This window comes from Salmo salar, chromosome ssa13, assembly GCF_905237065.1.
Source record: "Salmo salar chromosome ssa13, Ssal_v3.1, whole genome shotgun sequence".
NCBI lineage: Eukaryota > Metazoa > Chordata > Actinopteri > Salmoniformes > Salmonidae > Salmo > Salmo salar.
The window spans coordinates 72,726,046-72,748,520 of NC_059454.1; the positions used below are offsets into that span (position 1 = coordinate 72,726,046).

A 22,475-nucleotide genomic window follows, 5' to 3' on the forward strand; every position below is an offset into this window, starting at 1 on the left:
ACGTATCAATGTGTATGTGTTTTTAGATGATCCCTGAGTCGTCAGAAAGCATGGTATTACAATACATACGGAAAGTGAATATCTTACAATGAAATTGTGATCAGTAAGCCTCACCAGCTAATGCCTGACAAGCGATGCTTGGATGCTGGTTCTTAGTACCACATAAGCGTGTGTGTGTGTGTGTATGAGCATACTCAAATGTTTGTCAGAAGAAGTTGGTGCTCAGTGCATGCAAATGTTATCAACCACCCAAGAAGGCCCATATAAAGAAGGGAGAAAACTTCATGACAAAAATATCCATGTATTTTTTTATTTGCATTGGGTAAATATAGTCTCAGTGAATTACAGGGCTCTTCTAGACTCATTGAAATGAACTATTATCCATCATCTCAATAGCGGGGCTCTGCAATATCAGTCATTCTTCTACCCAGTGTGTGCAGCTCCCAGTCGGACAGCTGTTGTACAAACCCTCGGTTTGGCCTCATGTTGGTTTTACATTGCAGGACATGCTCCCAGGCCTCCTGCAGTGAAAAAAGTGCCATCGATATCATAATGGAGTGGGAGGAATAACAGAAAAATTAGCAGCTCACCAAATTCAGCAACAAAATCTTATACAGTAAATACACAGTATTTTCATTTTCATTCAGATTCCAAAAACAGGACCTGGAACAGCCTGAACTTCTTCTATTTCTATTACACATTCCAAAGGAGACTGTAAAGTACATAAACATAACTTGCCCCCAGTGTATATTTCAAGTGGTGCAAAAGAAAAGCCATGGCCGCAGCACTACAGCGGCTTATTCCATGACTTGAAAAGATCAAAACTGCAGATCCAGTGTTGAGACGAGAGGCTAAAAAGGAAACATTTGCAACACGATAATAAACATAATATTAATAAACAAATAGTAACAACAAGTAATAACAAGTAAGATCTAAAAAAGTGGAACAAAAAACATTCAGCTCACCAATAAAAACACAAATCCTCTCAAAACTGGAGTACAGATCAGCCTCCACTGAATCTGACACATTGATGTGAAGGATGGTGTGGTTTCCTTTTTCAAACCTAATTTCAAAAAGAAAAAAGTTGTATTCAAACATAATAATTTTTTATGAACAATCATCCATTGTACCTGCTCCTTTGACATGTAAATATGAGTCCTCACGCACATGTGACAACTGTCTTCAGAGACATTGACAAGGGCGCTCAGTTTCAGATCTTTTAGGACATAGGGATTGATGGCCTGCTTGTAATTGCCCAAGTAGAGTTGACCTGGCAAGAGCTCCACTGGATAAGGCCTCAAGCTCTCCAATTCCTACAAAGTCACAATAATGAAACAGACAGCAGCACAATCTATGTAAATCAGCACTTTGAAAGACTCTTATCACCTGAGTATGTTATTATTTTTCTCAACAGGCTCTAACAATATTTATCAAAGGTTTGATGCAATGGAGGCGTTACCTTTATGGTGTAAAGGATTTTCTGTGTCCTAAAGAAAGGATAAAAGGCTGAGAACCTCTGATAGCCTCCTTTCAGAATCTGGACAGGATAGCGGCTTGATTTTGTCAGGGCCTCAGCGCACTCAATAGCCTCACCTACAAACACACACACACAGAATAACTACAAACCATTCTTACCCATCTCAGGCTCCCGAGTGGCGCAGCGGTCTAAGGCACTGCATCTCAGTGCTAGAGGCGTCACTACAGACCCTGGTTTGATTCCAGGCTGTATCACAACTGGCCTTGATTGGGAGTTCCATAGGGCAGCACACAATTGGCCCAGCGTGGTTAGGGTTTGGCCAGGTTAGGCCGTCATTGTAAATAAGAATTTGTTCTTAACTGACTTGCCTAGTTAAATAAATGTTTTTGTTTTTTTAAATCTCCCTAACGGGATATCGTGAATCGAGTATTATTGACTGGTTCATTCAATCATTGACAAGGTGGTTTGATTCAATCAAAAATAGTTTAGGTTAATTTACTTTAGCCTCACAGAGCTTAATTAAAACTAATCAAACACATTAAAAAAAGTCATATTTTTCGTACAATTATTTTATTAAAATTGATCCCTCATAATGTGACTCCCGAGTGGCACTGCATCTCAGTGCTAGAGGCGTCACTAAAGACCCTGGTTCGATTCCAGGCTGTATCACAACTGGCCTTGATTCGGAGTCCCATAGGGTGGCGCACAATTGGTCCAGCGTCATCCAGGTTAGGGTTTGGCCAGGTTAGGCCTTCATTGTAAATAAGAATGTGTTTTTAACTGACTTTCCTAGTTAAATAAAGGTTAAATAAAAAATTGTCAGTGACCAGGCTGGTGATGTTCAGCTCACCTGAACCTTGTAAAGAACTGGTGCTGCTGTCATAAACCACAATATACCTCATACTCTCCACCTCCACCCCTACAGGCATAATGAGTTTGCCTTTAGAGTCCTGTAGAGTAAAACAATGACATCTTACTTATTACACTGCCGAACATTGCAAAGTGTATTTCAAAATGGCAAAATAATTGAAGCACAGTATTTTCATCCTAAGGTGGGATGAGCTAGTGTTGTAATGTGTTAATAACTGATTTGACACGCATACCCATTTTGCATTTCTGGCAGTAATGATATGGCTGGCATTGTACTGTCCTTTAGCACGGGCATCTGAGGAAACAGTATAACCATTTGTCCACTTTTCATAATAGGCAACTTTGAGTGTATTATATTGGACTGAATCTTAGAAATAAGTAACGTTTATCAACACAATGGATTTGTTTTAATCGTGTTGAACTGATATGACTGTCTGCCCCTACCTGGCTCTTACCAATCAAACAGAGAAAGTTGAACTCTGCCAGTCTGGACAGGCGAGTGTATTGGTTGAGAATGTTGTAAAGCGCAGACGCCTCACAAAAGGTTGTTCCAGCCATTGTAAGACACCTGAGAACCTGAAAATAAAAAGTCAGTGTTTTGAAAACCCTGCATTGGACTACATAGTTACTAGCTAGTTAGCTAACATTAGCTTGTTCACGTCATGCTTCAAATACTAACTTGTGAAGAATACAAATATTTGTTTTCGCCGTATATCAACATATTTCTCGAGTTAACATCAGAAATCGTAGAGAACCCTAGTTAGCACAAAAAATACTGAGCCTAATGTTTGTCTCTGCCATATATTAATTAGGAATTAGAATACTAGAATGGCCATGAAACATCTTTGACAGGATGAAGGTCATCCATTTTGGTCAGGGAGTTGGTCAACTAGTGCTGTGATAAGATATTGTGTAAAATAATGAATTTGAATGATTGATCTGCACTGTATGTTTGTTAGCTAGCTAGCCAGACAGTTTTAGAGGGATTAATGATTCAATACATTTTTAAAATGAACTGCCAATATGCCAACATTCCAATCAAATAATGCAGCCACACAGCCATTCACTGGCTGAAATCAGTTGATGATAGGACTTTGAGACAAGTTGTATATGCAACAAGTACTGATATTGTATCAAAAAATAGCACTCACAGCTTTCCAATACATATTTTTTCAAAACGAACGTTCGAAACAATATTGTGACTAAACATGCAACCCATGACAATGAACTCACAGATTTCCAAGAAAACAAAAGTGAAGACATTTATGGTATGTTTACATATATTTTAGATGCTATTTATAAATAAAATTGGTATAAAGCCCTATAAACTGTATTTATAGTTATATAACAATATTTTAGGTTGACAATTTATGATGTATCACATACCTTACTTTTATTTTCCTGTATAAGTATAATCAGGATTATGTCTCTACGGCCAAGCATTCCAACAGACAACTTTGGGATTTTTCCTGACCATCGCAATATGACTCCCATTTGTACCCCATTCTGGAAATTTGAGGGTTTATGACATAGCCCATCTAGTAATTTCATAGGATATCGTATGGTTTCTGCTAACAGCACAGTTAGCTTGGCTAACTAATTCACGGATGTTGCTAGTAAAAACCTGCAGGTGGTTAGGGTTAGGACAAAATCTTACCTGGTTAAAATGAAAATGACAAAATGACTTTTTCCACTCAAGGTAACTAACCAAAGGCGCTTAGCTACAACATTTCTGAAACATATCTGAGCAAAACACACTTAATATGAAGGAAAGGTTTGTTTAGGTTTTGTTGCTCGGTAACACAATAACGGGCATTGCGGTTGGCTGTACAATACTAATCTGTGATTGGACATTCTATCTACTTTATTCGGTTGTGTTCGGGTGCGTTCGTAAATTCCCTCTGGCTATCTTTACTATTTCAGAAAAATCTCACTATGACCATTTTACTCGCCATAGCAGAGCTGGTTAGGGTGTTTTCATGTTATCCAGAGCGTTGGTGGCTGTAACCATGCTGTTGGCAACAATTTAATTACCCTATTTGCTGACCGGCCGTATTCAACGGGTGTTGAGCGTTCGTAAATTCATCAGTTATTCTATTCTGCACTCTGGCACACTCAGACGAGAGTGCTCTGTAATCGGAGCAGATTGCCAGAGCGAATTTACGAACGCACCCGTATTCAGTAGCCTATCCACGTACGTCTTCATCCAGCTGTTTGTAAAACGTTTCCTGATTTGTTGAAGCGAATTTATTACTACATTTTGAAAATCTTTGCTTGTTGTTTATGAGCAAAAATTGTACAAATATATTTTGTATTCTCTAGTTTGAATACGGCTTTATGGCTGGATCATGGGTATGTAACGTCAGTTATACATTTCACTAACGTTAACTTGCGTGAATAGGCAAAAAATAAGAGACATCTGGATTAAACTACCGCCACGAATAACGTTAGCTAGCTAGCATGATGTGTTGCAAAAGCGTTGCTGGCAGCAACAATTAATTTGTATAGCTATGCATTCGTTTGGCTGATGAAGCAGAATGTGTTGACAGCTTATATTGATTATTTAAAACAGTTTGTAGATGTAGGTATAAAAAAGCAGTAAGTCCAGCCTGCTTGTAACCGACTAAACTCCACGATTTACGATGGAGTTGAGCTGTGACTAGTGTGGGCGCACTGGACCGCCGACGTCACATAAAATCAACAATGTTGTGTGTAATTGCGGGCTATTCTTTGGGTGCTGAACCATGTCGTTTTTAATAAAAACGGAATTGTATGTGACGTCGGAGCTATAATCTGTCCACACTAGTCGCCAATCAACTTCATCGCAAATCGTGGAGTTGAGTTTAACCGGCTAGCCTGTATATATATATATATATATATGTATGTATGTATGTATGTATGTATGTATGTGTTTAACCCTTTCATTTAACTAGGCAAGTCAGTTTGTAGTTAGGTTAGCGAGTTATGGTTACAATTAAGATACTCAATTATTGGACCTAGATCATAGGCTGCCTAAAGAAAACATGGCTGGCTAACGTTAGATTGTAAAATTGGATCTTGCCCAAATATCATGGCAGCCAAAACATTAAAAGTGTGTGTGTTGCACTCACATTACAAGTGTGAATGAATTTAACTTTGGTGTGTAAAATATACTGAACAAAATATAAATGCAACAATTAACGATTTTACCGAGTTACAGTTCATATAAGGAAATCTGTCAATTTAAGTTAATTCATTAGGCCCTAATCTATGGATTTCACATGACTGGGCAGGGGCACAGCCATGGGTAGGCCTGGGAGGGCATAGGCCCACCCACTTGGGAGCCAGGCCCAGCCAATCAGAATTCGTTTTTCCCCCCACAAAAGGGCTTTATTACAAACATAAATACTCCTCAGTTTCATCAGCTGTCCGGGTGGCTGGTTTCAGATGATACCGTTGGTCCTGAAGAATGTGGAGGTCCTGGGCTGGGTGGTCACACGTGGTCTGCAGTTGTGAGGCCGGTTGGACGTACTGTCAAGTTCTCTAAAACGATGTTGGTGGCTTATGGTAGAGAAATTAACATTAAATTCTCTGGCAACAGCTCTGGTGGATATTCCTGCAGTCAGCATGCCATTTGCCCGCTCTTTCAAAACTTCAGACATCTGTGGCATTGTGTTGTGACAAAACTGCACATTTTGAGTGGCCTTCTATTGTCCCCAGCACAAAGTGCACATGTGTAAGTGTAACCGGTGTGAAATGGTTAGCCAGTTAGCGGGGTGCGCAGTAATAGCGTTTCAAGTCGGTGATGTCACTTGCTCTAAGACCTTGAAGTAGTTGTTTCCCTTGTTCTGCAAGGGCCACGACTTTTATGGAGCGATGAGTAAAGATGCTTCGAGGGTGTGTGCAGAGGGTCCCTGGTTCAAGCTCAGGTAGGGGCGAGGAGAGGGACGGAAGTAAAACTGTTACATAATGATCATGTTTTTTCAGCTCATGAAACATGGGACCAACACTTACATGTTGCATTTATATTTATGTTCAGTATAAATAAGTAACTTGTGCACTAACCCATATATATTTTGAAATGTAACTGAATCCAACTCTCTTCACTGTGCCTTTAGGGACCAAGCAAAGCCTTCCTACGACGAAGAAAGAAGAGGGCTAGCAGCAGACGCTGGGCTGTTATGAGTAAAAGGCTTCAGGAAACACAAGAGCCCATCATCACACCTGTAACGACACAGTGAGTCAATCTATGACTGTCATCACTGCAACATTTTAGTTCATACATAAATTATGTTCATACATACATACATACATACATACATACATACATACATACATACATACATACAGTTGAAGTTTACATACACTTAGGTTGGAGTAATTTAAAACTTGTTTTTCAACCACTCAATACATTTCTTGTTAACAAACTATAGTTTTGGCAAGTCGGTTAGAACATCTACTTTGTGCATGACACAAGTTATTTTTCCAACAATTGTTAACAGACAGATTATTTCACTTATAATTCACTGTATCACAATTCCAGTGGGTCAGAAGTTTACATACACTAAGTTGACTGTGCCTTTAAACAGCTTGGAAAATTCCAGAAAATTGTCATGGCTTTAGAAGATTCTGATAGGCTAATTGACATAATTTGAGTCAATTGGAGGTGTACCTGTGGCTGTATTTCAAGGCTTACCTTCAAACTCAGTGCCTCTTTGCTTGACATAATGGGAAAATCAAAAGAAATCAGCCAAGACCTCCACAAGTCTGGTTCATCCTTGGGAGCAATTTCCAAACGCCTGAAAGTACAACGTTCATCTGTACAAACAATAGTACGCAAGTATAAACACCATGGGACCACGCAGTCATCATACCGCTCAGGAAGGAGACGCGTTCTGTCTCCTAGAGATGAACGTACTTTGGTGCAGTAAAACGAGTCCTATATCGACACAGTAAAACAAGTCCTATATCGACGTAACCTGAAAGGCCGCTCGGCAAGGAAGAAGCCACTGCTCCAAAACCGCCATAAAAATCCAGACTACGGTTTGCAACTGCACATGGGGACAAAGATCGTACTTTTTGGAGAAATGTCTTGTCTGATGAAACAAAAATGGAACTGTTTGGCCATAATGACCATCGTTATGTTTGGAGGAAAAAGGGGATGCTTGCAAGCCGAAGAACACCATCCCAACCGTGAATCACGGGGGTGGCAGCATCATGTTGTGTGGGGTGCTTTGCTGCAGGAGGGACTGGTGCACTTCAGGAAATAGTTGGCATTATGAGGAAGGAAAATTATGTGGATATATTGAATCAACATCTCAAGACATCAGTCAGGAAGTTAAAGCTTGGTCGCAAATGGGTCTTCCAAATGGACAGTGACCCCAAGCATACTTCCAAAGTTGTGGCAAAATGGCCTAAGGACAACAAAGTCAAGGTATTGGAGTAGCCATCACAAAGCCCTGATCTCATTCCTATACAGAATTTGTGGGCAGAACTGAAAAAGTGTGTGCGAGCAAGGAGGCCTACAAACCTGACTCAGTTACACCAGCTCTGTCAGGAGGAAGGGCCAAAATTCACCCAACTTATTGTGGGAAGCTTGTGGAAGGCTACCCAAAACGTTTGGCCCAAGTTAAACAATTTAAAGGCAATGCTACCAAATACTTATTGAGTGTATGTACACTTCTGACCCACTGGGAATGTGATGAAATAAAAGCTGAAATAAATCATTCTCTCTACTATTATTCTGACATTTCACATTCTTAAAATAAAGTGGTGATCCTGACTGACCTAAGACAGGGAATTTTTACTAGGATTAAATGTCAGGAATTGTGAAAAACTGAGTTTAAATGTAGTTGGCCAAGGTGTATGTAAACTTCTCACTTCAACTGTACCTACTCATTCCAGAGTTTCTTTATTTTTACTATTTTCTACATTGCACAATAATAGTGAAGACATCAAAACTATGAAATAACACACATGGAATCATGTAGTTACCAAATCATGTAGTTACCGCTGTGTCTCACAAAGACACAGCGGTTGGAACCAAAAATCTTAAATTTGGACTCATCAGACGAAAAGACAGATTTCCACCTGTCTAATGTCTATTGCTCGTGTTTAACTTTTAACAAGGCACACATGTTAATTGAAATGCATTCCAGGTAACTACCTCATGACGCTGGTTGAGAGAATGCTAAGAGTGTGCAAAGCTGTCAAGGCAAAGGGTGACTACTCCGAAGAATGTGTAACATGCTTTTTTTGGTGGTTACTACATGATACCATATGTATTATTTCATAGTTTTGATGTCTAAACTATTATTGTACAATGTAGAAAACAGTAAAAAAAAGAAAAACCCTTGAATGAGTAGGTGTCCAAACGTTTGACTGGTACTGTATATATAATGTATTCCTGCAGACACATGCTTTTAAATAGATAGTTGTTAACTCAATGACTGGAAGTCTGTGGGAACAGCTAGCATGTCATTGTGCTTACACTAGTAGCAAAGCACCCCCGCTACCCCACCACTGCTGGAAAAAAATCCTAGGGGAAACACTGGTTATCTACAATGTCAACATGAATCTATGGCTGGCTGAATGATCATGCACAAGAGGGTGGACAACCCTATCAACCCTTATCATTTTGTGTGTATTTTCTTTAGACTTGGAAATGGTGACCCAATCACCCAAACCAGTCCAGCGCAACTAGAAGACCCCACTGTAAAGAATGTGAAGAAATGGCTTCCTTTACTGGGTGTCAGAGTGTTGCTGCTGGCATTTGGCAAGATATGCCAAATCTGGAGGAACAGCCTGAGCCAGGTAAGTTTCTACAGCAAGGCTATGTTTCTAACAGGGCTGTTTTGGTTGAGGGAAATGTTATGTTAGATTTAATTCCCAAACATTTGCCTATATGATTTGCTCTATGTCAGTTACATTGACCCAATTTCTACTTCCATCTGTCTATTGCAGTCATTTGCTGGATTTTTGAAAACATTTTCCGTCTGGCGGGGGTATGCCAAACAAATAGAGACCCTCAAGAATCAAATGGCTGAGATGCAGAGTGAGATGGGTGCCTTGCATTCTGCTCTTCAGGTGAGACACTCTTCAGGTGAGACACTCATCTGAACATACCTCATGGTATGATCATGTGACAAAAAGCCACATGCAGTACTACGTCACCAAAGCCTATCTTGTTTCAGCAGGGTGGTAAGACTGGATGCCACTGCCATGGGACTGTGGCTGGTAGTTCAGTCTGTCCAATGTTTCCTCCTACCCTTCTTCCATTAGGCTGTGGCTCCAGTGTGGACCCTCTCCCTGCTCTCACACCACCACCACCACCTCCTCTTCCTCCTCCATCCACCACTTTCCTGCAACCCTACATCCCTAAAAAAAGAGTGGCTTCCAATACTCAACAGGTAAGAATGTAATAACTCATCTTTCATTATTTTTTATTTGGTGGTCATAGATCGATTTCTGTCCCGTGTGGTTCAGTTGGTAGACCATGGTGCTTGCATCGCCAGGGTTCTGGGTTCAATTCCCACGGTGGACGAGTACGAAAATGTACTGTATGCACTCACTACCGTAAGTCGTTCTGTATAAGAGTGTCTCCTAAATTACTCAAATGTAAAATGTATTCTCTCCTATGATCTGACCTCTCTGTCACTAAGGAGAAGCAGGACATACTGGTGGCCGTGACCCTCAGGGATTTACAGGCTGTTAAACTGAGAAAGGTTATTGTCAGCAGTGTGAAGTCAAAGGTAAGCAATGCATACTCAAAGGAATTTCTGCTTCCACCTGTCCAAAATGGAGGCTCCACAGGACACTCCCACATAGCATGCAGTAATGTGCCTGACTCTTTCTTGCATTTCCAGCATAAGAATGTACAACAAGGCCATTGTCTGAAAAATGGGTCTGTCTTTTATTTTAGAGGACTCCAGAGAAGATGCACGCCCCTCTGGTCACTGTGGCAGACCTGCAGAATGTCCATCTGAAACGATCCCACTGCCAACTGCCCCCTAAACTTCTCAAACGCCTTAGCTTTGGCAGGTAAACCTATCCCATTTCTTAATCGGCTGCCATTTGTTTTGTGACCAGGAGATATCACAGTGTTCTCCATCATGGTCCTGGGGACCCACCACAGGCTTTTTTCCCAGGCCAGTTATGATAATAATTTAATAATGTTTATCAGGCCTGGAACAAAACCCTGCACACCAGGATTGAAGGAAAGTTTTTCAAACATTTGTTTTCTCAATTGGATTTATGTTGTGTTATTGTGGAGATTATCAAATGTTATTTCCCACTCTAGAACACCTACCAAAAGCCCTATGAATCTGCGTACACAGCTGAAAAGGGTTCAAATCAATAGGTAATGCATTTCAACACAAGTGCTTTATTCTGGGGTTCTTGTGTTACCTGAAAACAGGAAGTCAAAGGACTATCATCAAGTGAGAGCTGAGTCTGACTATAAGTGTTTCTCTCTACTCTTTAGGAGTCCAGGTGGGACTCCTCTGTTTGATAAGGAGAATATGGAGACAGGCACTGGCCTCACCCCCATCATAACTCAGGCCCTGCGACGCAAGTTCCAGGTAGGTCACTCTTTACAGATCCTGTGTGGCTTATGCATGTGTGGTTTAAAGGTGTGTCCCCTTTGTCACCACTTATATTGTTCTTTATCCCCTCAGAGTGCCTTACCACGAGGACTGTCTCCAAAGGCAAAGAATCTCAACGAAAGCTTTGATCAAAACTGAGACATTTGTTGATGTATACGCAGATGTCGATCGAGACTAGTTCAAATGTAACGGAAAGGCAGCTGCCATGATAAAAAGTTCCAGTGTTGTATGAGGACGGTATGCAAGCTATAGATGTAACTATTGGCCCAATGCACATTCTCTAGCACTTTCTGCTTTCTATTGCTGAATGAGTTACTAAGTGCTAGGTAGATTGAGGATGAAAAGAGGAAACACTTGTCTTGGACCACAATTTTAAAACGGACATAAAAGTTCTAAAGGCAAGCAGTTTCTGTAAAAGCTTGACCGCCCCACTGTATCAAACATAGGATTGGTCAATCCCAACACTGCCTCAAAACTGCATGCTTCTTGGAACAGTGACACCAAGGAGGATGTTGAGTGAGCGATACTGAGATTTAAAAGGCAGTAGTTGAGATACTCTGAACATGTTGTGGAAACAATCGATGATATGTTACTTGGAATGAGTGAGAAGCATCACTTGGTTTGAATGTGGTTTCAGTTTAATCTTTTCTACGAGGAAGTCAATTTTAACTGTTCTAAATGTATCTGAGGGTCTATGTTTGGAAATTGCACATTGACTGGGGACCCTATGTTTGAGCTATTTCACGTTATTTGTTACTTTTCTCCAAAAAGTTTATTGTATTATCTTTTGATTTTCCAAAAATGTTAACATTTTGAACACACTGTTTTTAAACGTATTTTAACCATTCTTGTGTTTATAAGAATACAATTTCATTTGTGATTTCCTAGACATGTTTAGGAAACACCAAATAAATAAAAACAAAACAAAATGTACCTGTTTTGGTTGCTGGAACGGTAAAAAGTGACACACAAAATGTATCTTGTTTCTACACGGAACATTATACTTGTGTTCACGGAAAGTGGACTTGTGCGCAGCCGTTTCTTCCCTGTGATATGGTTGGAAAAAATGGCGTTGCCCGTGAGTGTGGGAGCGCTTCTAGAATCAGAAGTAATAGAGGATCCATTATACAAAGATGAAGGTCTCTGTGTACTTGGTATATTCGGTAAGACTGCAATGCTACCCGGATCACCGAAAGAGTTTCTAATCAACACGCTCGCGGACAAGCACATATATCCACTATTTGGACTGGATGAGACAGACAATCATAACAGTGGAAGTTTGATTCAGGCGTACTACAGCCAAGAAAACCGCGTATTGTATCTGGTGCTTACTTCTGTTTGTGATAACCGACAGCTTTTGTGGGCGTGTGAGTCTTTGAGTACGGGCGTCGGACATTCGGAGGCGCACGAATTCTGGAAAGGAGCGGATAAACAGCATTGCTTAGCATTGCTTTACCTATTCTCGTTGTGCCATGTCCTGCTACTGGTCCACCCAACATGCTGTTTTGATGTCACCTATGACAGATTGTTCCGTGCTCTGGATGCACTTCGCCAGAAAGTTCTGCCACTTCTACGTGCTGCAATCAAAGATTCCATCATATCAAAAGAATGGAAGGTGAACTGCCGCCCCTGTCCCCCTCGCCTGCTATTCGTATTCCAGATGAATGGAGCCCTGCGAAGCTATGGTGGAAATGGTTCAGACCCTTCTGGGGGAAATGCTGATAAGCCCAAGAAACACTCGCCAAGGAGACGCCTCCAGCATGCATTGGAAGACCAGATATATCGCATTTTCCGGAAAAGTCGGGTCCTCACCAACCAGAGCAGTAATTGCTTATTCACTGTCCCTGCCAACCAAGCGTTTGTTTACGTGGTGCCTGGGCCAGAGGAGGACCCAGTGGCAGCCGTGCTAGGGCAGCTGCGCTCCAACTGTGCCCTGAGGGAAAATGACACCAGCACCTCGGTGCCTGGACCCAGGCGCTATCAACAAATGCGTCACTCTGCAAGACAACCATCCTTCAATGTAGAAAGCAGCAGCCTCTCAGGGGGGCAACTAGTAGACTGTAGTCTGAAGGAGTTCCTTTGGCAGCATGTAGAACTGGTGTTGACCAAGAAAGGCTTTGACGACAGCGTTGGTCGCAATCCGCAGCCTTCTCATTTTGAGCTGCCAACCTACTCCAAATGGGCCCAAGTGGCCTACAGGCTGCATCAGGTCATGATAGCCAACACAGAGGAGGAAACTGCAGAGCTGGCCGTCAAAGTGCAGAGTCAGCTTAAGTTTTTGGAAGGTTTCCTGGACGCAGATGCCAAGTTCTCTGAGAACCGCTGCCAGAAAGCCCTGCCACTGGCACATAGCGCCTACCAGTCTAACCTTCCCCATAACTATACCACCACGGTGCACAAAAACCAACTGACACAAGCACTTCGGGTCTACAGCCAGCATGCACGCGGCGTAGCTTTTCAGCGCTACGCCTTGCAGTTGCACGAGGACTGCTACAAGTTCTGGAGTAATGGGCATCAGTTGTGTGAAGAGCGCAGTCTAACGGACCAACACTGTGTGCACAAGTTTCACCTACTGCCTCAGCCAGGTAAAGCCTTAATCACTGTACAGAACATACTACTGTTACTATAATTTCTTTAAAAAAATGTCTTATTTATAACACAAATGAAAGGTATCATAACAGGTATCAACAGAGTTGGTGGTCAGTGTACCTCAGAATATCAATGTTGAATTGTGGTGTTTATTATGGCAAACTGTCTTCTATGGGGTTTTCTCGTTTGTGGAAAAAAGGCTGTCCTCTGTCACGGAAACTGATTGGTGGTCGAGGAGTGTGTCGAATTTGTTAGTAGGCAAACGGAAGTGTCGTCCTCTCCTCTATCCACCTTTCATCGGGGATAGTCATGTATCTTACTGCGGAAGGGTTTTGAAATCTGCACACCCCCTTTCAATCAGCTTTTGTTTTGTCAGAGGAGAAAAACATGCACACATAAAAAAAAAAATGCTACTTATTGTTATCTATATAATGTCTTGCACAACTTAATTTGTTTTGATGACGTTACACATTTATTTTGGGTTCCACCTTGTAAACGTCATTTGCCTAATGACTCACGAGTGGAGAAGGACCGTCTCATTTCAAGCAAGCACATTTCCATCCACGTTCACTCCTCGATTAACTTTGACCTTTTTCAAAAAGAGGCGAGAGAGTATGCAGGAGGTGAGCAAATCAATTGATAAAAAGCCATTGTCATCTGCAGATGAGAAGCCAGAGATGGACCGCAACCCGCCCATCCTCAACCACAACAGCAGGGGGCGTTCCACTAGCTCGTGTAACTGTGGCCGGAAGCAAGCCCCTCGTGAGGACCCCTTTGACATCCAAGCTGCCAACTACGACTTCTACCAAGTTAGTATCCACTTTAACAGATCTCTGCAGAGGACACCAGCATAACCCCATGATCTCTTTTTAAAAATCTATTCAATTGTACTTTAGTCTTGTTTACACTTTGTCTCACTCTGTTGCCTTGTAGATGTTTGAGGAGAAATGTTGCGGGAAGCTGGAGAGGATCGACTTTCCTGTTTTCCAGCCAAGCACCCCAGACCCAGCCCCGGCCTGTGAAGAAGCACCCACACCCACTGAGGTGGCTGCCCCAGTTCCAGTCCCACCGTCAGGGTCAGAGCCTGGGTCAGGGCCATCAGAGGGGGAGAGGCTAAAGGAGAGCATCCCAGTGTCCCACCCAGTGTCCCACACCCCCGGAGAGAGCACCAGCCTCAGCCTGGCCCTCAGCCTGGGTCAGTCCACTGACAGCCTAGGGCCTTATGGAGACGGAGGTGGCGGTGAGGGCCAGGAGAAGAGGCCCAGCCTGGTGGATCGCCAGGCCTCCACTGTGGAGTACCTTCCAGGCATGCTCCACTCAGGCTGCTCCAAAGGTCTGCTGCCCAAGTTCTCCAGCTGGTCGCTGGTCAAGCTTGGCCCTGCTAAGACCTACAACCCCCACACTGGCCTGGAGCAGCCAGGCTTCCTGCCTGGCTCCTCCTTCCTCCTGCCCTGGGACGTGGTGATTCGCTCCCGCTCCGAAGAGGAGGTGGGCTTAACTGAGCCCTTGGATGGGGGACCCTCCTCCTGGCCGGCCCCCAACAAAACCGTGGCGGGGAAGCGGGGGAGTGCAGGGGGCCTTGGCCGGGGACGCAGGCGGGATGACGTGGCCCGGGCCTTTGTGGGCTTTGAGTATGAGGACAGTAGGGGCCGGCGTTTCCTCAGCTCAGGACCTGATAAAGTGGTGAAAGTGCTGGGGCCTGGAGGGGCCAAAGAGCCAGCCACCAGGGCCCTGAACACAGACATGCCCCTGTACATTCCCTCTCCAGCCCAGGGGCGTGGCCTAAAGACCCACTACGCCCAGCTGGCGCGCCTCTACATTGTGGTCCCAGACGCTCCCCTGGAGATAACACTCAACCCACAGGTACACTTGCCTGGCATACATTTCCCTATCAACTGGTGTTTGTCACCAGGAAACCATGAGAGGAATTGACTTACCTATCTTGATAGACAAGCTATTATGCTAAACTGTCATTACAATTACAATTGAACTCATTGTCAGTTCTTAGTGTAGCAATATGCTGTGTAGAGATGCGTTTTGTGTTGGCAAATAGTCCCTTTGTTGATTAATGAGAGGTGTAATGCTTGATTAATGTTGACTATAAAACGCTGCCCCTCTTCTTTTTGTTCTTAGGTCCAACCCGGCCCCCCTCCATGTCCAGTATTCCATCCCGAGCAGACAGAGCTGGTGCTGCCCCCCGATGGTCTGTGGGTCCTACGTTTCCCCTATTCCTATGTCACAGACCGAGGCCCATGCTACCCACCTAAAGAGAACCAGCCCCTGGCCAGCTACAAGGTCCTCAGAGGCATCCTGCGTGCCAACACTGCGAGCCCTCTTCCACCACAGTAACCCCTACTCACCATAGCACCGCAATGTGACTCTCGCACTTATTTGCAAGGTTAGTTTAAAAATGACTTTGTCAGTTGGACCGTGTTCTCTTGCCTAGTGTTGTTTCATCCCCTAAAATAGGATTTTGAGTTAAATGGAATTGTGCTGGGTTAGTTGATTATGAATGGCAATCTCAAAAGGAAAAAGGTGTTGATCTGCATAGAACTGCGTCTCCACTTGGATATATTCAAAATGAAGATCTTGTTCTTTGATCTTTAGTTGTTCATGGTGTCTTACTAACAGGATTGTCAGGCGGTATTTTCAGCTCTTACACTAAAAGGGCAATCTATATAAAACACTGGAAAATCACGTTTTTGACTGCACTGGGCCTTTAAGGAGAGAATAAATGACATTTTTCCGATCCTTGTTTGTTGGCTTTATTCACGGTTATTGTGCACACTCAATACAGCCTGTATAGAGGCTTATTTTGAGCTAGGATCATTGTTCAGACCACCATATAAAGGTGAGATCACACATCATTACAGTTAGTCATCAATAAATAAAATGGCATGCAACGTTTGTGAAGCCTAGCCACAGAATTCTTAGATCAATGCACAGCACTAGATGTCGCTATTAACCAAGTTATTGAGTGTGGCGTCATGAGAAAGTTCTCTACATGGGCCCCTAACAAAAAGTAGTTATTTACCTTGCAGAAGGATGAATAATCCTGTCATTTAAAATGCTTGGCATGTGTATCTTTTTTCATTTCCTTTTGTCCTTCAGGCCTGGTATGTATGGATTGCATGATCATGCATGCCTCCAACGTGTATTACAATGCTTAAATAAATATATTGTTCTGCAGGTACAACGTTTGCTGTTGAGCTGTCTACCCGTGATGTATGTAGCCTTTTTGTCCATCATGACATAAAAAAAAACTATCTTGCAATTTGTCTGTGTTGTCTGGTAAATGTAATTGGTAGGCTTACTGAGACACAAAGTGTGCAAAGCGTTTCTGTTTATGAACTCCGCTATTGCGGTCCCCCACACGTATGCGAAACGGGCAGTAGGCACTTATTTTTCTCCGCGCAACGATTGGTCAGCCATTACCATCTGTAGCCAATGGGAACAATGTTGCTATGCTGTAATGTTACATTGATTGGTTTCCTTGACTGTCAGTCTGCCTCAGACTGGGTACTGTCTATGCGCAATAACATCAACTCAAGCGGTACGCTCAGTATCGGATGGACCTCCTTCGTTACTTCTTGAGCGTTGAAGTCAACGCGTAGAAGAAAACCTTAACCCTCTAAACGGAATGAGAAGGATTTGCCACATAAAGTTGTGATCGGCAAAGGACTAGAGGCGACGATTGAATTTTCTCTATCCAAAGGTAAAGTCAGTGCTTATTGTTATTGCGCAACTGTAACGGTACATGTTTAGAACGGACTGCATCTTGTCCGAAAGTTCATAATGGGGCCTGAGACTAGATTATAACTATTTGATAACAATTAAACGATAATACGATTCTGTATAACCTACAGGTATAGTTTATGATGCGAGTAGGATTGATGTAAAATATACGCGGTGGCACTACATGCGCTGGTTTTAGATTACACAAAGTTGGCAGTGTCGTATTCTGCACCACCGAATCCAAACATTGCTTTTGGTGCATGCGGACAATGGAAGAAGAAGTTGCAAAGAGGAAACCGTTATGAAATTGTTTTGGTTCTGACATGTTTTTGTTGACAATCATTTTTCATTACTTATGCCATATTAATATAATTGACATGCTTGTATTGGTTGTTTTAAGTCATTCAAAATGTTACCATCGTTTAGTGGTTGTAACAATATGCTGTAATAAATGTAACATCTGTTATTGTCATCAGTATTTTGAACCTTTAACAATCTTTCCTAAATGACTCTCAGTGACCTGATAGAGGCGCCTCACTATCTTGCTATAGTTTTTGCTAGAAGACCATACCAAAATAGTGAATCCAGTTTTTAAGGTCGGGCCACATAAACGGATGACAGCTGGTTCCCCTTGACTAGTCTACTGTAAATCTCGACAAAGTTGGCAGAGAGCAAAAGGGTAGCTATTTTTACCCACAGTAACATCTCTGTTCATTTTGACATTTTCATTGATATCTAACTTGGTTTCCTATTTAGTCATAATGACCTTAACTGGCATATAAATAATTCAACCACTTAACAGGTTGTTTTAAAACCACCCAAAGGAAGCTACCTATGGAACACATCACAGCAGATGCATCACTTGATATGGTCAAGAGCTCAATGTTTGTCACCCCTTTCTTAGCCACTCAGTACCATGACCAACACAGCCTTTTAAATCATTGTAAGCGTAAGCACAAAATTCCAGCGTAAGCATGAAATCAGTGCCAATATGTCAATCAGTGCAACAGAGATATAGCTGTGTGGGAGTGTTGTGTGGGCCAGTAACTGAAAGGTCGCTGGTTCGAATCCCCGGGCAGACGAGGTGAAATATCTGATGTGCCTTTGAGCAAGGCACTTAACCCTAATTGCTCCTGTAAGGCCTGAGTAGGAGGCTTTCTCTGTCAGTCGGCATACAAATGGCTACGTATTGCTAGACTGAGGTTAGTATGGTAGCACACTTTGGAATCAATTGCCATCATAGATGCTGGGAGGAAAAAACCTGGGCATTATGTCCCTACACGCATAGCCAGGACAGGTACAATACAATGTATAGTAAACCTGGTGATACTCATAGTCAGGAATGTCTTAAAATTCAACTTTCATTTCCCCTGAAGAGTGTACGGTTTTATTTATTCAGTATTTACTCCAAAAAAATGTTTTGGCACTTTGTGAAGTAACTATGGTATACGTTCCCTAATGCACATCAGATAATGCAACACAACACTACAAGACAGTCCCCAAATGGATCTAATATTAGCGTGTGTTCACTGCTTCCTATCATCTTGTGTGGGCAAAAAGAGTGCTATTCAAAGGTCATTGCTGGGTGCTCATTTGACAGTAAATCAATTCAGAGACCAGCTCTCTGTGTTGGCTCTTTCATTCATCCAATGCTAATAAACAGAGGGAGGGAGCATGGCAGGGATGTTTACACCTCTATCCAACTGGTCACACCTATTTCCTGCCAGTCATTCACACCAGCTGGGACATTAGCAGAAGTTCTACACCCCCTGGCCTCCTCGCATCCAGGAGACTGCCCTGTGTTGTGAAGGATGTGGCACATTCTATGTCTATGTTTTAAGCAGGATCTGATTGAGATGAAAAGCCTGGAGACAGTGCATGCATTTAAGTGAGTGTTTCCATGTGTATGTAGTGTATTTTTGTCAATGCGTGTAGGTCAATATACGTCTATGTGTATGTGTGCATATATACAGTACCAGTCAAAAAATTTGAACACCTACTCATCCCAGGGTTTTTTCTTGATTTTTACTATTTTCTACATTGTAGAATAAAAATTAATTATAGTCCCATCAGGGAAGAGAGGGAGGCAATGCTTACCCTGTGATAATCTACTAAAAACAGCTGTTAATGAAAAGCAAAATAATAGAAAAAAATCTCAATGATTCTGGTGGCTTTTATGCTCAATATATACAGTCGTGGCCAAAAGTTTTGAGAATGACACAAATATTAATTTCCACAAAGTTTGCTGCTTCAGTGTCTTTAGATATTTTTGTCAGATGTTACTATGGAACACTGAAGTATAAGTACAAGCATTTCATAAGTGTCAAAGGCTTTTATTGACAATTACATTGAAATTACATATTTGCAGTGTTGACCCTTATTTTTCAAGACCTCTGCAATCTGCCCTGGCATGCTGTCAATTAACTTCTGGGCCACATCCTGACTGATCGCAGCCCATTCTTGCATAATCAGTGCTTGGAGTTCGTCAGAATTTTGGTTTTTGTTTGTCCACCCGCCTCTTGAGGATTGACCACAAGTTCTCAATGGGATTAAGGTCTGGGGAGTTTCCTGGCCATGGACCCAAAATATTGATGTTTTGTTCCCCGAGTCACTTAGTTATCACTTTTGCCTTATGGCAAGGTGCTTCATTGTGCTGGAAAAGGCATTGTTTGTCACCAAACTGTTCCTGGATGGTTGGGAGAAGTTGCTCTTGGAGGATGTTTTGGTACCATTCTTTATTCATGGTTGTGTTCTTAGGCAAAATTGTGAGTGAGCTCACTCCCTTGGCTGAGAAGCAGTTGGCATGACACAGGAGCAAGGCAGTCAAGCTTTTTTCCTGATGCCCCAAACAATCGGAAAGGGGATTCATCAGAGAAAATGACTTTACCCCAGTCCTCAGCAGTCCAATCCCTGTACCCTTTGCAGAATATCAGTCTGTCCCTGATGTTTTTCCTGGAGAGAAGTCGCTTCTTTGCTGCCCTTCTTGACACCAGGCCATCCTCCAAAAGTCTTCGCCTCACTGTACGTGCAGATGCACTCACACCTGCCTGCTGCCATTCCTGAACAAGCTCTGTACTGGTGGTGCCCCGATCCCGCAGCTGAATCAACTTTAGGAGACAGTCCTGGCACTTGCTGGACTTTCTTGGGCGCCCTGAAGCCTTCTTCACAACAATTGAACCGCTCTCCTTGAAGTTCTTTATGATCCGATAGATGGTTGATTTAGGTGCAATCTTACTGGCAGCAATATCCTTGCCTGTGAAGCCCTTTTTGTGCAAAGCAATGAGGCACGTGTTTCCTTGCAGGTAACCATGATTGACAGAGGAAGAACAATGATTCCAAGCACCACCCTACTTTTGAAGCTTCCGGTCTGTTTTTCGAACTCAATCAGCATGACAGAGTGGTCTCCAGCCTTGTCCTCGTCAACACTTACACCTGTGTTAACGAGAGAATCACTGACATGATGTCAGCTGGTCCTTTTGTGGCAGGGCTGAAATGCAGTGGAAATGTTTTTGGGGGATTCAGTTCATTTGCATGGCAAAGAGGGACTTGGCAATTAAATGCAATTCATCTGATCACTCTTCATAACATTCTGGAGTATATGCAAATTGCCATCATACAAACTGAGGCGGCAGACTTTGTGAAAATTAATATATGTCATTCTCAAAACTTTTGGCCACAACTGTACATTTGCTAAAAGTGCATCACAACCTCAGAAAAGGCGCCAGGGTATTCATGCCTTTCTTTCCATCCATTCAATGCCATTAAAATCCTTAGAGTGCAGCATTTCCTGACTCCAGTCACTGTTAATGGACAGGGTCACTATATTGGCATTGCTGCCTTGCCTAGCTTGAAGTAGCTTTATTTGTTGCATTGAACCGATTTTCATATTTTGCGCATGCGTATTGCCTAAACATGTTGTGTGGGTATTGCCTGGAGTAAGCTGGGCACATTTGTGCGTGTCTATATATTTTGGCTCTCAGATCTCTTAAAATTAACAAGGCTAGCTAGCAAAAACAACCTGACAAATGGACACTAACGTTACTATACTGTACAAACTATTTTCGAAGTTGGAATAATGTAACGCACCATTTTGGAGGGTTCGAAGAGTGGAAGTCAACTATAATGAAAGTTAAGACAAGGCAAAGGCAGCATACAAGATGTGACTTTATTCATGAAAGGCATGGCAACCACCATCTCCCTCACTGCTCGCTGTTGGGCAGGCGAAGAGAACTGGACTGTCCACCACAGGCGGCGCCATTCCAGCCATAATAATGGCCGAAACAGAGCAAACAGAATGGCATCAAACACCTGGAAATGTCATTACCAATTAATACCTTTTGGCTGGGTTTTACACCTCTTGGACATTTACTTTTGCTTTGTGGACGTATTGGGAATGGAGCTTCTCCCACCACTTAATGCGGGCCAGAGCCTTGGCTTCTACAAGATGGATGCAACTCACTACACTTCAACCATTCTACATGCATGGAAACTCACACGCACGGGAGGATTCTGCTCTCTGATGGGCTGGATGCCCTAATGGATGGAGCTGCCTGTGTGCTGCGTGGGAGAAGAACTGTGCTACCAGCTACTGTTTGTGTGTGACTTTTGTGTCAGTGTGAAAATAAAAACGAATGAGGCCTTGGGGATGCGTCTCCAGTCCCTCATGACTGTGGGTCCTGCTGTGTGCATGCAGAATAAAATGATGGAAATGGGGTTCTGCTGAGACTTCTACAACACTGTCACGCAGAGGTTCACCAGACGAATGTACTTAATTTACAAGTAAAGGTAGGCCTTAATGCATTTTCCTTTGAAATTTGCAGGTTAGGCCACTGTTTAATCATGAGAATAGACAACGTCCCTTTGAATGCATTTGATTTATCAAGCTACAATTTCATGAGACTCTTTTTGATGTTTTGAACAGCATGTTTCAGTCATTTCGATTATTGATATGGACATTTTGTTAGAATCTTTTTTTAAATTATTATAAAAAATGTTTACCCCTTTTTCATGATATCCAATTGGTAGTTACAGTCTTGTCCCATCGCTGCAACTCCTGTACAGACTCAGGAGAGGAGAAGGTCAAGAGCCATGCGTCCTCCGAAACAGGACCCTGCCAAGCTGTACTGCTTCTTGACACACTGCTCGCTTAATCCGGAAGCCAGCGGCACCAATGTGTCAGAGGAAACGCTGTACAACGGTGACCAAAGTCAGCATTCATGCAC

General features: G+C 42.6%; 4 protein-coding genes across 8 annotated transcripts in view; 3 read left to right on the forward strand and 1 right to left on the reverse strand.

Annotated features, from left to right (window-relative positions):
- Nucleotides 1–296: 296 nt before the first annotated feature.
- Nucleotides 297–4,181, reverse strand: LOC106567742 (serine/threonine/tyrosine interacting-like 1). 2 transcript variants are annotated; one of them, XM_014137405.2, is made up of 9 exons: nucleotides 4,005–4,181; nucleotides 2,803–2,923; nucleotides 2,581–2,642; nucleotides 2,328–2,427; nucleotides 1,460–1,593; nucleotides 1,168–1,313; nucleotides 966–1,063; nucleotides 739–851; nucleotides 297–521 (listed from the first exon to the last, which is right to left on the reverse strand). In XM_014137405.2, the coding sequence occupies exons 2-9, from the start codon at nucleotides 2,903–2,905 to the stop codon at nucleotides 390–392; spliced, it is 888 nt and encodes a 295-aa protein (XP_013992880.1). In that variant the 5' UTR covers nucleotides 2,906–2,923; nucleotides 4,005–4,181; the 3' UTR covers nucleotides 297–389. The 2 variants fall into 2 exon arrangements, with proteins under 2 accessions (XP_013992880.1, XP_013992881.1); XM_014137406.2 differs by lacking the exons at nucleotides 2,328–2,427; nucleotides 2,581–2,642.
- A 356-nt stretch (nucleotides 4,182–4,537) lies between these two features.
- Nucleotides 4,538–11,862, forward strand: LOC106567696 (proline-rich protein 11-like). Of its 4 annotated transcripts, none has more exons than XM_014137288.2 (10): nucleotides 4,538–4,699; nucleotides 6,445–6,563; nucleotides 8,983–9,139; nucleotides 9,290–9,428; nucleotides 9,608–9,735; nucleotides 9,988–10,077; nucleotides 10,248–10,366; nucleotides 10,626–10,685; nucleotides 10,809–10,905; nucleotides 11,002–11,862. In XM_014137288.2, the coding sequence occupies exons 1-10, from the start codon at nucleotides 4,685–4,687 to the stop codon at nucleotides 11,065–11,067; spliced, it is 990 nt and encodes a 329-aa protein (XP_013992763.1). In that variant the 5' UTR covers nucleotides 4,538–4,684; the 3' UTR covers nucleotides 11,068–11,862. The 4 variants fall into 4 exon arrangements, with proteins under 4 accessions (XP_013992763.1, XP_013992761.1, XP_013992762.1 ...); XM_014137286.2 differs by having other exon boundaries at nucleotides 9,290–9,412; nucleotides 9,520–9,735; XM_014137287.2 differs by having other exon boundaries at nucleotides 9,290–9,412; nucleotides 9,523–9,735.
- Nucleotides 11,863–11,934: 72 nt separating this feature from the next.
- Nucleotides 11,935–16,267, forward strand: LOC106567695 (protein SMG8-like). Its single transcript, XM_014137285.2, has 4 exons — nucleotides 11,935–13,514; nucleotides 14,182–14,327; nucleotides 14,452–15,381; nucleotides 15,652–16,267. The coding sequence occupies exons 1-4, from the start codon at nucleotides 11,996–11,998 to the stop codon at nucleotides 15,865–15,867; spliced, it is 2,811 nt and encodes a 936-aa protein (XP_013992760.1). The 5' UTR covers nucleotides 11,935–11,995; the 3' UTR covers nucleotides 15,868–16,267.
- A 250-nt stretch (nucleotides 16,268–16,517) lies between these two features.
- Nucleotides 16,518–22,475, forward strand: part of LOC106567698 (protein yippee-like 1) — a 31,019-nt gene continuing 25,061 nt past the window's right edge. Inside the window, exon 1 of the mRNA XM_014137290.2 lies at nucleotides 16,518–17,233. The gene's annotated coding sequence lies outside the window, so the exon portion shown is untranslated. The remainder of the gene's footprint in view (nucleotides 17,234–22,475) is intronic.

Bases quoted from the DNA above. Each gene is read 5' to 3' on its own strand.
- LOC106567742 (XM_014137405.2), bottom strand. From the start codon at position 2,905: ATGGCTGGAACAACCTTTTGTGAGGCGTCTGCGCTTTACAACATTCTC. The intron at 2,428-2,580 runs GTATGCGTGTCA...TTTACTCTACAG, and splicing joins CTGCCAGAAATGCAAAATGG to GACTCTAAAGGCAAACTCAT. The intron at 1,314-1,459 runs GTAACGCCTCCA...GTGACTTTGTAG, and splicing joins AAATCCTTTACACCATAAAG to GAATTGGAGAGCTTGAGGCC.
- LOC106567696 (XM_014137286.2), top strand. The intron at 9,140-9,289 runs GTAAGTTTCTAC...TGTCTATTGCAG, and splicing joins GGAGGAACAGCCTGAGCCAG to TCATTTGCTGGATTTTTGAA. The intron at 10,906-11,001 runs GTAGGTCACTCT...TTATCCCCTCAG, and splicing joins CCCTGCGACGCAAGTTCCAG to AGTGCCTTACCACGAGGACT.
- LOC106567695 (XM_014137285.2), top strand. From the start codon at position 11,996: ATGGCGTTGCCCGTGAGTGTGGGAGCGCTTCTAGAATCAGAAGTAATA. The intron at 13,515-14,181 runs GTAAAGCCTTAA...TGTCATCTGCAG, and splicing joins TCACCTACTGCCTCAGCCAG to ATGAGAAGCCAGAGATGGAC. The intron at 15,382-15,651 runs GTACACTTGCCT...TTTTGTTCTTAG, and splicing joins AGATAACACTCAACCCACAG to GTCCAACCCGGCCCCCCTCC.